We start from the raw sequence: 13,334 nt of genomic DNA, 5'->3' as shown, positions 1-13,334 counted from the left end.
GTTTCTCCATTGTATTTTCACGAAGGCAGTGGATTTATTTCTCGAGGTTTGGACCTTTCGATCCAAGATCATCTGGGGTTGCTCCTCGTAGCTCAGATCTGGGTTTACGGTAACTTCCTCGTAGTGAATCACATGCTTTGGATCGAATACGTATTTTTGCAACTGCGACACATGAAAGACGTTGTGCACATTCCCAAGGCTGGGTGGCAATGCTAATCTATAAGCTACGGGTCCTACTCCTTCAAGAATTTCATACAGCCCGATAAAACGTGGTTTCAGTTTCCCTTTAACCCCAAAACACGTTATCCCTTTCGACGGGGAAACCTTGAGGAAAACTTTATCGCCAGCGTGGAACTATAAGTCCATCCGTTGGACATCGGCGTACGACTTCTGTCTGTCCTGGGCTTCCTTCATTCGCACACGGATTTGACGAACGATTCCGACCATCTCTTCGACTGCATCGAGTCCAAGTGCCCTTCGTTCGCCAACTTCATCCCAGTAGAGTGGAGATCTACACTTTCTTCCATATAGGGCTTCGTACGGTGCCATGCCGATCGTGGCTTGGAAGCTGTTGTTGTAAGCGAATTCGATCAAGGGAAGCGCAGTCTCCCAACTTCCGCCTCGGTCGAGCACCACGGCTCTTAGCATATCCTCGAGAGTTTGTATCGTTCTTTCAGATTGTCCGTCGGACTGTGGGTGAAAAGCCGTGCTAAAGTTTAGTCGGGTGCCAAGCTCACGCTGTAGGCTAATCCAAAATTTCAAGGTGAACTTCGGGTCACGATCAGACGTAATCGTCACTGGGACTCCATGTAATCGTACGATCTCTTGAATGTAGATCCGAGCTAGCCTATCCGATCTATGGGTTACGGGAATAGGTATGAAGTGTCCACTCTTGTTAAGTCGATCTATGATCACCCAGATCGCGGTATTCCCTTTTAGGGTCTTCGGCAACACCGTCACGAAATCCATGGCGATGTGCTCCCATTTCCACTCGAGTATCTCAAGCGGTTGTAGCTTCCCGTACGGTCGTTGGTGTAAGGCTTTCACCTGTTGGCAGGCTAAGCAGCGCTCCACAAATGCTGCGACATCCCTCTTCATGCCGTTCCACCAAAAGGACTTCTTCAGATCCTGGTACATTTTCGTGCACCCGGGGTGAGCAGTGTAGGGGGTTTCTTGGGCTTCGCTCATAATCTCGTTCCTAAGCCCCTTGTCATTCGGCACGCACAATCTCCCTTCAAAGGTGAGAGCATTGTCGGAAGCCTCGCTAAAACTTCCGGATTCACCGGTTCTTACTTCGACTCGAATCTCCTCCAATCTCACATCTAGTCGCTATGCTGCAACGATTCTCGTCCTTAGATCAGGTTCTACTACTAACGCGGCGATTCGGCCCTCTACGGCTCCGGGTGTCCTAACTACTTCTATCCGCACCTTACTCAACTCCCGTACTAAACTTTCCTCTTCTGTCAGAAAAACAGCGAGTTGCGAATGGTCTCTACGGCTTAAAGCATCTGCTACTACGTTTGCCTTGCCAGGGTGGTAGTTGATGCCACAATCGTAGTCCTTCACCAGCTCGAGCCACCTCCGTTGTCGCATGTTCAGGTCCTTCTGCTCGAAAAAGTACTTCAAACTCTTATGATCCGTAAAGATTTCACACCTAACTCCGTAGAGATGGTGCCTCCAAATCTTTAGGGCATGCACTACTGCGGCTAACTCTAAATCGTGGGTGGGGTAGTTCAACTCGTGCGGTTTCAATTGTCGTGACGCGTAGGCGATCACCTTGTTTTTCTGCATCAACACGCATCCTAATCCGACCTTCGAAGCGTCGGTGTAAACTACGTAATTCACTCCAAGCTCTGGCACAGCTAACACTGGTGCGGTGGTCAACTTTTCCTTCAAGAGTTGGAAACTCGCTTCACACTCCGGTGTCCAGTTCACCTTGATTCCTTTCTTGAGTTGCTTGGGTCATCGGTCTTGCTATCTTGGAGAACCCTTCTATGAACCTTCGGTAGTATCCTGCCAAGTCCAGGAAACTCCGAATCTCATTCGGTGTTGATGGCGACTTCCATTGTTGCACCGCCTCAACCTTGGCGGGGTCCACTCGAATTCCTTCTGCCGACACGATGTGTCCTAAAAAGTTGACTTCCTTCAACCAGAATTCGCACTTGCTGAATTTGGCGTACAATTTTTCCGTCCTCAACGTCTCCAACGCGATTCGTAGGTGCTCCGCGTGCTCCTTCTCTTCCTTCGAGTACACTAAGATATCATCTATGAACACTAAGACGAACGTATCTAGGTACGGGTGGAAAACTCGGTTCATCAAGTCCATGAACACTGCTGGGGCATTCGTCAGACCGCACGGCATCACGACGAACTCATAGTGACCATATCTGGTACGGAATGTGGTCTTAGGTATATCCTCCTTTCGCACTTTCAGCTGGTGGTATACGGACTTCAGATCCATCTTAGAGAACACGGCGGCTCAGAGTTGATCGAACAGGTCGTCTATCCTTGGCAATGGGTACTTGTTCTTGAGGGTCAATTTGTTCAACTCCCTATAGTCGATACACATTCTCATTGACCCATCTTTCTTCTTAACGAAGAGCACCGGTGCGCCCCATGGCGAAACACTGGGCCTAACGAAAACTAAATCCATGAGCTCTTGTAGCTGTATCTTTAGTTCCTCTAACTCCTTAGGCGTCATTCGGTACGGTGCCTTTGATATAGGTGCGGCTCCAGGTTCAAGGTCGATCGTAAATTCTAACTGCCTATCCGGCGGCGGTCCAGGTAACTCCTCGGGAAAAACAACGGGAAAATCTCGTACGACGGCGACGTCTTCGAGCCTCCTTTCCTCCTTCTCTTCTCCGTGGAGATAGACAAGGTAGGCTGGGCGTCCTTTCTTTATCATGGCGGTGGCTTGTAACGCGGAGATTATGGCGTTTCGCCGGTTCATCGAGATTCCGTGGTACACGATGGGTTCCGTACCCGGGGCTTGTAGGGATATCTGTCGCTCCTTACAACTAATCATCGCAAAGTTCGCGGTTAACCAGTCAATTCCTAAGATTACGTCGACATCTCTCATCGCCATAACTCGCAGATCGTAAGCAACTATCTTAAGTTCTCCTAGTATGATTTCTATGTTCATGCAAAATCGTGAAATCTCTACTATCCCTCCTACTGGTGAGGACACCATCATCTTATGTTCAGATTTCCTAACAGGTAAGCTCAAGGTATGCACACACAACTCAGATATGAACGAATGCGATGCGCCCGTGTCAAGCAAAACAACAATAGGGGTATCGAGGATTTCACCTATACCTGCCAAATTGCCACTCTCGTGATTCCCTTGCTCAATCTTGGGTTGCTTCTGACTCATGGCGTACGCTCTAGCCGGGGCGGGAAGTCTTGGGCGGACTGGCTGCTGCAGCCGCGATGGCTGGTCCCAGTTTGCTCCCGAGCCCGTAGGTGGCGCCCTCGGCTGCTGACGGAAACCGTGATGGTTCTGCCTCGACCCGGTTCCCATATTCTTGCTCGGGCACTCCCTCGAGAAATGACCGTTCCCTCCACAGTTGAAGCACCTAGTCGGGTTCGGTCCTCTACACTCCCCGAAATGGTACTTGGCGCAAATGTGACATTGGGGTGGCCTAGCCCGGGGGTCGCTCCTTGGGTTGAACGAAGTCTGCCCTCCTCCGTACGGCGGTTGGTTCTGAGTGGGGCGGTATCGCTTGCTATCATAGTGGGTCCTACTCTCGTCCCATCTCCTCTTATCGTGGTTAGGGCGTGGCGGGGGTAGGGCTAGCGTAGTGTTTTCCGCGCTCCGCTCTTTGGGATTTGCTGCCTCAACATCTAGTGCGAGAGCTAGCGCCTCGGCGTACGTAAGGGTTCCACGGACTGCCAGTACCATTCTAATCTCGTGCCTAAGGCCCTCACGAAACTTATCGGCCAGCTTCTCGTCGGTATCCGTCTGTTCCGGCGCATAATGGGTCATGTCACAAAGCGCGCGGTCGTATTCGGTCACGGACAGACGTCCCTAAGTGAGATTGTGGAACTCGGCTGTCTTTGCCTTGCGATAGCTCTTAGGTATGTACTTGTCGTACACCTCGGTCTTAAAGTCTTCCCACGTCATCCCGTCCACACGATCCTGGGGCATGGTCTTCAGCTTGGTGTCCCCCCAAAAGTCGGCGGACCCGGTCGGTTGATGAGTCACGCAGATCATCTTCTCCGCATCGTTGCACACTAAGGTTCTGAAAATGCGCTCCAAAGCGCGTATCCAGGTTTCAGCCTTTGCGGGTTCACCCATCCCGTCGAAGGTAGGAGGCCTTTGGTCAAGGAATAGTTTCACGACTTCCCTATCTACTCGTGGAGGTGGTGGTGGCGGCCTTGGTTGCGTCACGCTTTCTTCTTCCGAAGTCCGGGAAGAGGGTTCCTCGTTCCTCACGTTGCGTCTAGACGGCATTCTGATTCATTTCACTCGAGTTGTTAGCGTACTTATTCAAACCCAAAATAGCGACGTAGTTCATTTGAAAGAACAAATTTAACTCCTTCTACAAGTAGGGTCCATGGAAAGACCACACAATAGCAGTTGTAAAGAAAATAGTTGTGCAAGAGAAAGTATAATAAAGTTGCACCACAAGGTGGGAAACACTTGGAAGAAAATAGAACGAGCAAGTATATTCACGCAATAAGGATAGGAAAGAGTGAAGACGGCTCATTGCAAGATGATAAAATGAAAAGATGCAAATTCCCCATTAAATCTCAAAAGGTCTTGGTACAATGAATGAAAAAGGAGCAAAACAATTGCGAAAGAAAATGACAACGTAAAAAGAGGTTCTAAAATTCAAAACATGGGGAAAGGAAAAACAAAATCACTATTCGAGCACTAGACATCTCCGCCCTCGTCCTCTTCCGGTTCTTCCGACTCTCCGACACTCTCCGCGTTCGAACTCTCTCCCTTCTCGAACGGTCCCATCTCCTCGTCTTTCTTCTTGTCGCTTAGGGGCGAAGGGATCGAGGTAAGCATCTCTTTGGCCTCTCTTATGATCCTTCGGGGGGCCGAAACGGGCATCCTAAGAGTCCTACGGGGAACGCGGGCAACGTGCGGCTCCTCGTCATCGCGATACTTCATTTGACGTGCTGCTCCTGGCGAGTACCTTTGCGTTGGCGGGTGGAGTGGAGGTCCATCAACGGCGGCAGACATGGCCGGAGGTAAGACTCTTATTAGGCCGACGAAGTCTCCTCGAGGCGTGTATTTGGGCGGGCTAAACCAGGTGTAGGATACTGAGGCTTGAGCGGTCCACTCGCTCCAAGGGGAAGGTAGTATGTGGATATGTCGCATGATTCCCCCGTGATGGGTAGTCCCATACGCGTAAGCGTCCAGCCAGTGACCGTAGAAATCGGTGACAAAGTTCAAGAGGAACTGGTTTCCGTCCCATTCCAGCTCTCTATAGCGCTCTACCGGAAAGTTCTTATTCTTGGCGTAGCGGCGATGCATAAGGGCGTGATAGGGTTGAACCATCTAAATAAAGGGGAAAGGAACAAGTCAGTACCGCCACAAAGGGTAAAAAGAGTAACAAGTGTATATGGTTCCAAGTGGTGCTCCGAAAAAAGTTTAGATATGCGTAAAAGCAAAAGATGGCGGTACGAAGATAATATCGTCGGACGTTCTCGTTCCTAAGGCAGCTATTCGCGCATTTCCTCTCACGATTCGTCGAGTCTCCACATACACTAACGGCCTTATACTAGTCATTCCACGTTTCTATTGTTGGTACAAGCGCTGTGATCGTATAGCTAAGGCATGCTAGGTTCAAAAGTCCAAGTCCAAGCATCGCTTCACATTCATAATATTTCCAAACTCCTAGGAATCATTAGTTAAGAAGCATCGCTTCACAAGCACAACAATATTCTCAACACTTAAGGCATGCTTCTCACAAAAATACAACACTTTCCACCGAAATTTCCAAAAGCATAAAGTTTCAATCATAGCAATATTTTGTACCTCTTTCTTCATGGTTGAACGAGACGAGTTGCGGTGTTGAGCCTTCCATATTCAGTTCGTTAGAAAAGATTACAAGGAAAACTTAAATTTTGAAGAGACTCTTGGGTCCAGAGCGGAAAGAAACTGAGGCTATGATACCAACTGTAACAGCCCGCCCTCCTAAGGTACAATAAATGCGGCGGCTGCTACCCAAACGGACTCTAAAGAAGTAAACATAGGCTAGAGTTTCATTTAAAGAGTGTTGACCAAAAGATTAGAAAGAAGTATAAGAGTATTTAAAGCATTAATTTAACCTAGAAGTTTGAATAAGAAAAGGAAGGTATAATAAATGACGATCAAAATCTCAAGAGTATGACATAGTTTCCAAGATAAAAACCACAAAATAGTCTAAGGCCTCTAAACCGAAAGGAGAGTGCAAAATATTCAGAAGTAACGTAAGTGTATCAAAAACTCAGCGGAAAACGACCAAGAGAAAAAGAGCAGCTATGTATGAAGACACAACTACACTTGAAGTTCAAATTATCCATCTTAAATAGTTAACAAGCTCAACACCCGCCACCGCTCGTCATCGTTCAACCTGCACATAAGGAAAACACATGCAGGGCTGAGTATTTTGAAATACTCAGTGAACTCATTGCCAAAACATTTTATAAGTTATGACACCCTTACCAAGTGAACTCGAGCTTTAAGTAGTTATAAGAGAATATCACGAGTATCACAAAAATAAATTTTCCATAGACTGGCCAGTCAAAATAACTCCCCATTTTCTCATAAATTTCCACAATCACAATCACAATATTTCCATGGTGCGACGAAAGTGTGGCCACTCTTTTCGCCCACGAGACCGGCCGACTAGCAAGGACGGCTCCCGATCCCCTCGTGTACACAGCCTGGTAGGGTTTGCGGCCCATACTCAGACCCAAATTCGTATAATCACATCCATAGCCCTATAGCCCAATGGAGCGAACTCACAAACTAGGCATCAGGCACACAATATCACAATAAAACGAACATAGGCATGGCATAATAGTTAAACCATCCTTATAACACCAATCAATACTTTTGATAAAATAAAAGAGAGTTTTAAGAGTAAAGCCCACCTCGACTGCTTAAATTTCAAGTAGTTTCGCTTTTCCGTTATCCGGCTTCGCAACCGAGGTTTCACCTTTTAATCACATAGGCACGTATCACAAATTAGATTCAAGACAAACTCCTAACTCATGCATGTATCTACACTTTCCCTTTTCCCATCGATTTATCTTATAATTACCAAACAATGATTATGTTCATCATATGACTTTCACTTGCATCTCAACTCTAAATCTAACATCAACATAAGTTACACAAGAGTATTTAGCCATCAAGCACACACCACACAACACAACACACACACACGACACGCTCACACACACGCACACACACCACGCACACGCCACACACACACATACTACATGCATACATATTTACATACCCCTTTTTATCCCACTTTCACTCAAACAAGATGCATGAGGGTTCAAGAAGACCGATTCATCGGTTAGAAAGGAGAGGAATCAAGTAGAAAGAAGAGGATTAAATATGAGGATACCTTGTGAGAAAAACGAACGGTAGAAATTAAGTATTAGCCTTGTTTCTTCAAAATTCTTGGATTGAACTTCACTTCTTCTCCAAAAGATGACAAAGTATGGGAGAATAGGAGAAGAAAAATTGGAGGGAGTGAAGAAGGAGAGGGAGGCGTGTAGTAGGGGTGGGGGCGGGCAAAAATTCTAGGGTTAGGTTTAGGAGTTCTCTTATTTATAGTGCTCAACAAGATCTTTAGGTAATTAAGATAGAATATTTGGTAAGATTTTATTCTCCACAATTAAATAAAATAATATTGTGGAGTGGGGAAGAAGAGTTAACAAAAATAGACTCTAGGGCAAATCCCCTAATTTTCGAAAATTAGGCTTTTAAAATAGACAAGACTTTGTTTTGGTATATTTTACGAGGTAAAATAAAATATCATGGAGCAAAATAAAAATAAAAATTCCTCCCCATTGGCATAGAAATAGGCGTGTAATGGCCTTGTAAATAAGGCATGGATTTTTGAATATTAACTAAAATAAGGTATGGCAAGGATCTCATGAAGTATGGAAAGATTTGGTAGAATATTTAAATTCTAGGTATGGAAAGAAATCAAATAAGGGATTAACTAAAATAAAATAATTCCTTCCTCCTAATACATGTGATTTTCGAAAATCACAAGAAATAAAAGAGGGGTGTCGATTTTCTCATAGAGAAATAGAGAATAATTGGGTTTTGAATTTAATTTGGATAAATATCCCAAGAATTAAATAAAATCCGGAAATATAGAATTCCTTCTCCAAAAATCAAGGGGGTTCGAAAATCACAAAAAATTAGATGGCTAGTATTTATGGAAATTTTCTCTAATATTCTCACTCACCCTTAAACAAATAATTTACCTCTTAATAAACCACAAGCCACATCACATTAGTCAACAAATTTAACTTTTCAAACTTCCCGGTCAAAGAAACTCATGCAATAAATTCACTTATCAAATAATTCACATCTTCCACGTCATCAGTAATAAATTTTAGGGCTCTAAAAATAGGGTTCTAAATTCCGAGATGTTACATAGGGTTGGTTGGACCTAATCCTGTACATCGGGAAAGAACCAACAAAGAAAACCCGACGGAGCTTATAAAACGCTCGACCCAAAACAAGTTCAATAATTAAAATATCCAAAATAAAATAAGTACGACATTAGAAAATAAAATAACATCTTCATCGCCTAACAGAATGCGTCTCTTATTTGGGGACGTAATTCTGGAGGCGCTCCGGAGGCTTGAGATTGTCTCTTGGTCTGAGTTTTCTGCCCTCCGTGACTGCTGCTACCTTCGGCTGATCATTCCCCTGATCTTGCCGCACCTCCTCTGTCAGTGGCGTGATCTCTTCTTCCACCTCCGACGCCACTGCCAAGTCTCTCACTCCCTCACCATTCTTGGCCTGTGGTTCTGGTTCTGTAGGATCTGTAACACATGAACCTTCTAAAAATCCAACCTTTAGCTAATTTTAAACGAACTAAGTGAAAGTAAGGACTTAGCTTCTGCCGACGAAGCGGCGTGGCTCACTGCCGATCCTGGCGATGAACGAGAGAGAGATAGCTCGGGAATTTGATGTCCAGAGATATCTCACAGAGAGAGTGAAATGGAAGAAGAGAGGTGGAGGGAGGACACGATGACGCCGGCGGTTGGCTGCCTCAACAATGGCAGTCGGCGTGAGGGAGAAAGGAGGACAGCGGTTGAAATTCCTTATCAGAAACTACAGAGCTATGGAATCAAACAAAGACTAATATGTAATCACTAAAGACATACACAAATAAATCCAACTCCACAAACAGCCTAAACAATAATAATCCAAAACCTTTTCTTTGGATCATGTCTACACATCCTACAATTTTTCCTTCAACCTCTAACCATAAGCATTCACTCACCCTCTGCAAGATCACTTCTCCTTTTGTTGTCGTAGAAGTCGAGGCGATGTTAGAGCAAACAAAACATATAAAGCATCAACCTTTGTATTTGCATCTTATAAGAAGAAATCTGAGTTTGTAGTAGAGTTTTGTGATTCGCATAGGCACCTGCATTATGGCGTCATCAGAAATCTGACTTTTGAGAGCAAACTTTTCCCCCAACCCCTTTTACGCGCTGCCTCCATTTCTGATTCCTCTGTTTCTCCTTTTTCATACACACAGCATGAGAATGCCGCCATGTCCTCCTTTGAAAGTCAGTTCGAGTAGCTAAGGATCCATACAGTTCAAGTAGTTTAAACTTTTTCACATTGTAAATCTGTAGGTGCAATAATGTAGTAGCTAAGGATCCATACAGTGGTAAATTCTCAACTATTTGACTTGTTCAATATAAAATTCACCTCTACGTACAATTCCACTCTTACTCTATAACATGCTCATAAATTCCAACTTCACAACATAGTCTTTTACATAATATGTGTTCGCTATTCTACAAGCATCAAAACCCATTATCGCGAATACTAACAGAAAAGGCATATGGTGGACGACGTTTTTCTGTTACCATTGTTGCATAGATCCTCTGGAGAGTAGTCGTTGCTTCAATCATGTTGATTCTTTCATGAGGTGCGGTGGCTAAACATGCCATTGCCAGCTCAAAAATTGACAACACGCATTGCTCCTTTACACATAAATCCTGATCTTCGCTAGATAGCAAAGCGGGTGCAATAGGAACTGATTTTTCTTGTAATTATTCACTTACCCACTCTTTCAACCTCATTTCCCCATCAAACATATCATCTGTTGGCTTCTTCCCTGTAAACATCTCAAGCAACATCATCCCGAAACTGTACACATCTCCATGTGTGGACACTTTCCCTTCCATTCCCAACTCTAACCATTCAACATGCATGATTATCATTCGATTAACCATTGATATTTTTAAAAAGAAAAAACTATAATATCGTTGAAGATGAATAGTTTAGAATTATGCATCACCTGGTGCTGCATAGCCGATAGTCGCCAATGTTTGTGTTTGGACGACAACTTCTCCATCGCCAAACAACTTCCCAATGCCAAAATCACCAAGATGAGCGACCATGTCTTGATCAAGCAAAACATTGTTTGGCTTTACATCACGATGGACAACGGGGAATGTATGGCCATGGTGAAGATATTCCAAGGCTGTCGCAACGTCTATTCCTATCTTCAGTCTCTGGATAAGATCTAGACAATGAATGTTTGGATATAACCATTTATCCAAGCTCCCTTTTGGCAAATATGTGAGAACCAGAGCTTTAAATTCTGGGCTACTGCAACATCCAATAACTCGAACAATGTTTCTGTGTCGAATGCTCCCAAGTATCTCAGTTTCAGTATCAAAGCTCCTTTCAGCTCCTTGTAATTGCAAGTTGAAAACTTTTACCGCAGTTTTCAACCCATCAGATAGTGTTGCTTCAAATACCGAACAAAAAACTTCCTCTTCCAAGAAGGTTGCTCTCACTAAAACTACTGGTTCCCTGCTCTAGTTCTACGTATGAAACTCTTCTATATTCAGTCACCGGTGAAATATCAGTGGGAAGTAGTGGTGATTTCCTCGGTTTAAATTTATTTATAAACACAAGGATGACAATCACCATAGTCACAGCTAAAATCACAGAAGGCACTATAAATATCATCAAGCTTTTTGATCTATGATGATTGTCGGTGCATGGTGGAACTTTGAATCTTATTGGACCACAAAGGGCAAGGTTGTTGGAAAAAGATTGATCAGTCAAGTTACCAAAACAACCCCTGTCTGGAATTTCCCCAACCAATTTGTTGTTGGAAACATTGAAATACTCAAGAAAACGAAGGTCTTCTAATGACTTGGGTATAGATTCTGAAAGGTTATTGTAAGATAAATCCAATGCGTTCAGATTTCTAACATTTCCTAAGGATTGGGGAATAGGTCCGTCCAGCAAATTATTCGATAAGTAGAGAGATTCTAATAACTGGCAACCACCAATTGAGCTGGGGATATTACCTGAAAATTGATTATAGGATAAGACTAGATAGGAGATTGACTTCATATTTCCGATCTGAGATGACAATTGACCATTCAAATAACTTGAGAACAAGTTCAAAAACAAGAGATCTGTAAGATTCCAGAAGTTGGGAGGGATGGTGGAATTCAACAGGTTGTAACCTAAGTTGATGATTCTCAAGGATTGAACTTCACCTAAACACTTTGGTATTGAACCCGTAAGCATGTTTTCGTGAAGGTACAACTCCCCCAAATTATTCATTTGGCAAACGTCGTTAGGATAGACCCTCCCAACTTATTCCTGTTAAGATACATTCTTTGGAGTTTCTTACAATTCCCAATTGCGGGTGGAATAGGTTCACTCAATTGATTCCCTCTCAGATTTATAAGAAGCACACTACTTAAATTTCCAATTTCTGAAGGAATGACACCTACGATGTGGATGTTTTGTGCCCAAATACCCTGAAGAGAAGAGGAAAAGTTACCAATCGAAGCAGGTAGGATACCATTCAGTGAATTGTCTGATACTGCCAAGTACTTCAAATTTCGACATTTAGTTAAACGAAGAGAGAAATGTCAACTCCTGAGTTGAAGATTCCTCTCTGCTCAAATGATTTTGATTGAGCATTAGCTCCTGGAGGTGTCTCATATTACCAAGGTCTGGTATAGAGCCAATGAAGGAGTTACTTCCCAAGTCCAATTGCATAAGTTTAGAAGCATTGTTGATGGTGCTTGGAATTGGACCATTGAGTCTGTTAGACCTCAAATAAAGTATTTCAAGATTGAGGTGAAATCCCCATATTTGAAGGAAGAGTACCTGAAAAGTAAAAACTCATTGAGTGAAAATATGGAAGATTTAACAATGCAGCAGCTTTCGCATGTTGTCAAAAGAAAATGTTCAAAGTGAACAATGGTGAAAAGAATGTTGGTGATAAGCTAAACGTATAAAAAACATAAATGTTGAACTTTCTTTAAACAATATGCCGAAATTGTATAATAAAAGCAAAAATATTGATCACGTATCTATTAATTCATTGTTCTATTGTAAAATAAGTATAACTTATACTCATATTTCCGATTACACATGATGGTGCCGCATAAATAGTTGTAAAATAATTGAAGACGTTTGCATTTGCAATAGTTCTCAAGTGTATAAAGTATTTTGCTCTTGCTTAGACTGTTGCATAGATCACTTGGGAGCTTGATATTTGAATTAGTTTAATTCATTGTTGTAAGAAACAAATCAGAAATTTACTTTGCAAATTAAAATATGTATGAAAGCACAGTGACTATATAGAGCATCCATGTGTGCAGGAAAGTTGATATTTACCCGATAAGCTGTTGATGGCCAAGCTCAGTAATGTCAAAGTAGACATGTTAAATATGGAGGATGGGATATTTCCAGACAAAGAGTTGTTTGAGAAGTCCATGAATTTCAAAGAAGATATGTTCAACACTGAAGATGGAATATTTCCTGTAAGAGAGGGGGACGGGATGCTTAATGTCTCGAGCTGGGGCAGAACTTCGCGCGGCGTGGGGTCGGAGGCTGGGGAAGGGTATTATCCGGCTATTCTCCGGGAACAGCGGTGGGGTCGGCCGAAACCCCCCCCCCCTGTTAGGTTTGATATACTGAAAAGCATGTTTCGAGCAAGTTTCGCACGAATAGAATCTTGCTTGTATACGTAAAACTCTACAATCCACTTTTAACCCGATTCAGTATTATTCGAGCAGTCTCGCACGAATAGAATCACTATTATTATTACATTGTGTTTGCTTGTGCATTTATAAGATGT

At 43.4% G+C, this 13,334-nt stretch overlaps 2 protein-coding genes across 2 annotated transcripts in view; both read right to left on the bottom strand.

Moving 5' to 3' along the window:
* Nucleotides 1-1,912: 1,912 nt before the first annotated feature.
* On the bottom strand, nt 1,913-3,985 carry LOC125206619. Its single transcript, XM_048105861.1, has 2 exons — nt 2,580-3,985; nt 1,913-2,387 (listed from the first exon to the last, which is right to left on the bottom strand). The coding sequence occupies exons 1-2, from the start codon at nt 3,983-3,985 to the stop codon at nt 1,913-1,915; spliced, it is 1,881 nt and encodes a 626-aa protein (XP_047961818.1).
* Nucleotides 3,986-8,797: 4,812 nt separating this feature from the next.
* Nucleotides 8,798-13,334, bottom strand: part of LOC125206618 (receptor kinase-like protein Xa21) — a 12,392-nt gene continuing 7,855 nt past the window's right edge. The window contains exons 2-5 of the mRNA XM_048105859.1: nt 11,153-11,541; nt 10,515-11,040; nt 10,279-10,409; nt 8,798-9,055 (exon numbers count right to left, since the gene is read on the bottom strand). Of these exons, the coding sequence (XP_047961816.1) occupies nt 8,798-9,055; nt 10,279-10,409; nt 10,515-11,040; nt 11,153-11,541 (1,304 nt within the window). The remainder of the gene's footprint in view (nt 9,056-10,278; nt 10,410-10,514; nt 11,041-11,152; nt 11,542-13,334) is intronic.

The sequence above is a fragment of the Salvia hispanica genome, chromosome 2 (assembly GCF_023119035.1).
Source record: "Salvia hispanica cultivar TCC Black 2014 chromosome 2, UniMelb_Shisp_WGS_1.0, whole genome shotgun sequence".
Lineage (NCBI taxonomy): Eukaryota > Viridiplantae > Streptophyta > Magnoliopsida > Lamiales > Lamiaceae > Salvia > Salvia hispanica.
This window is presented reverse-complemented; position numbering and strand designations above follow the sequence as displayed.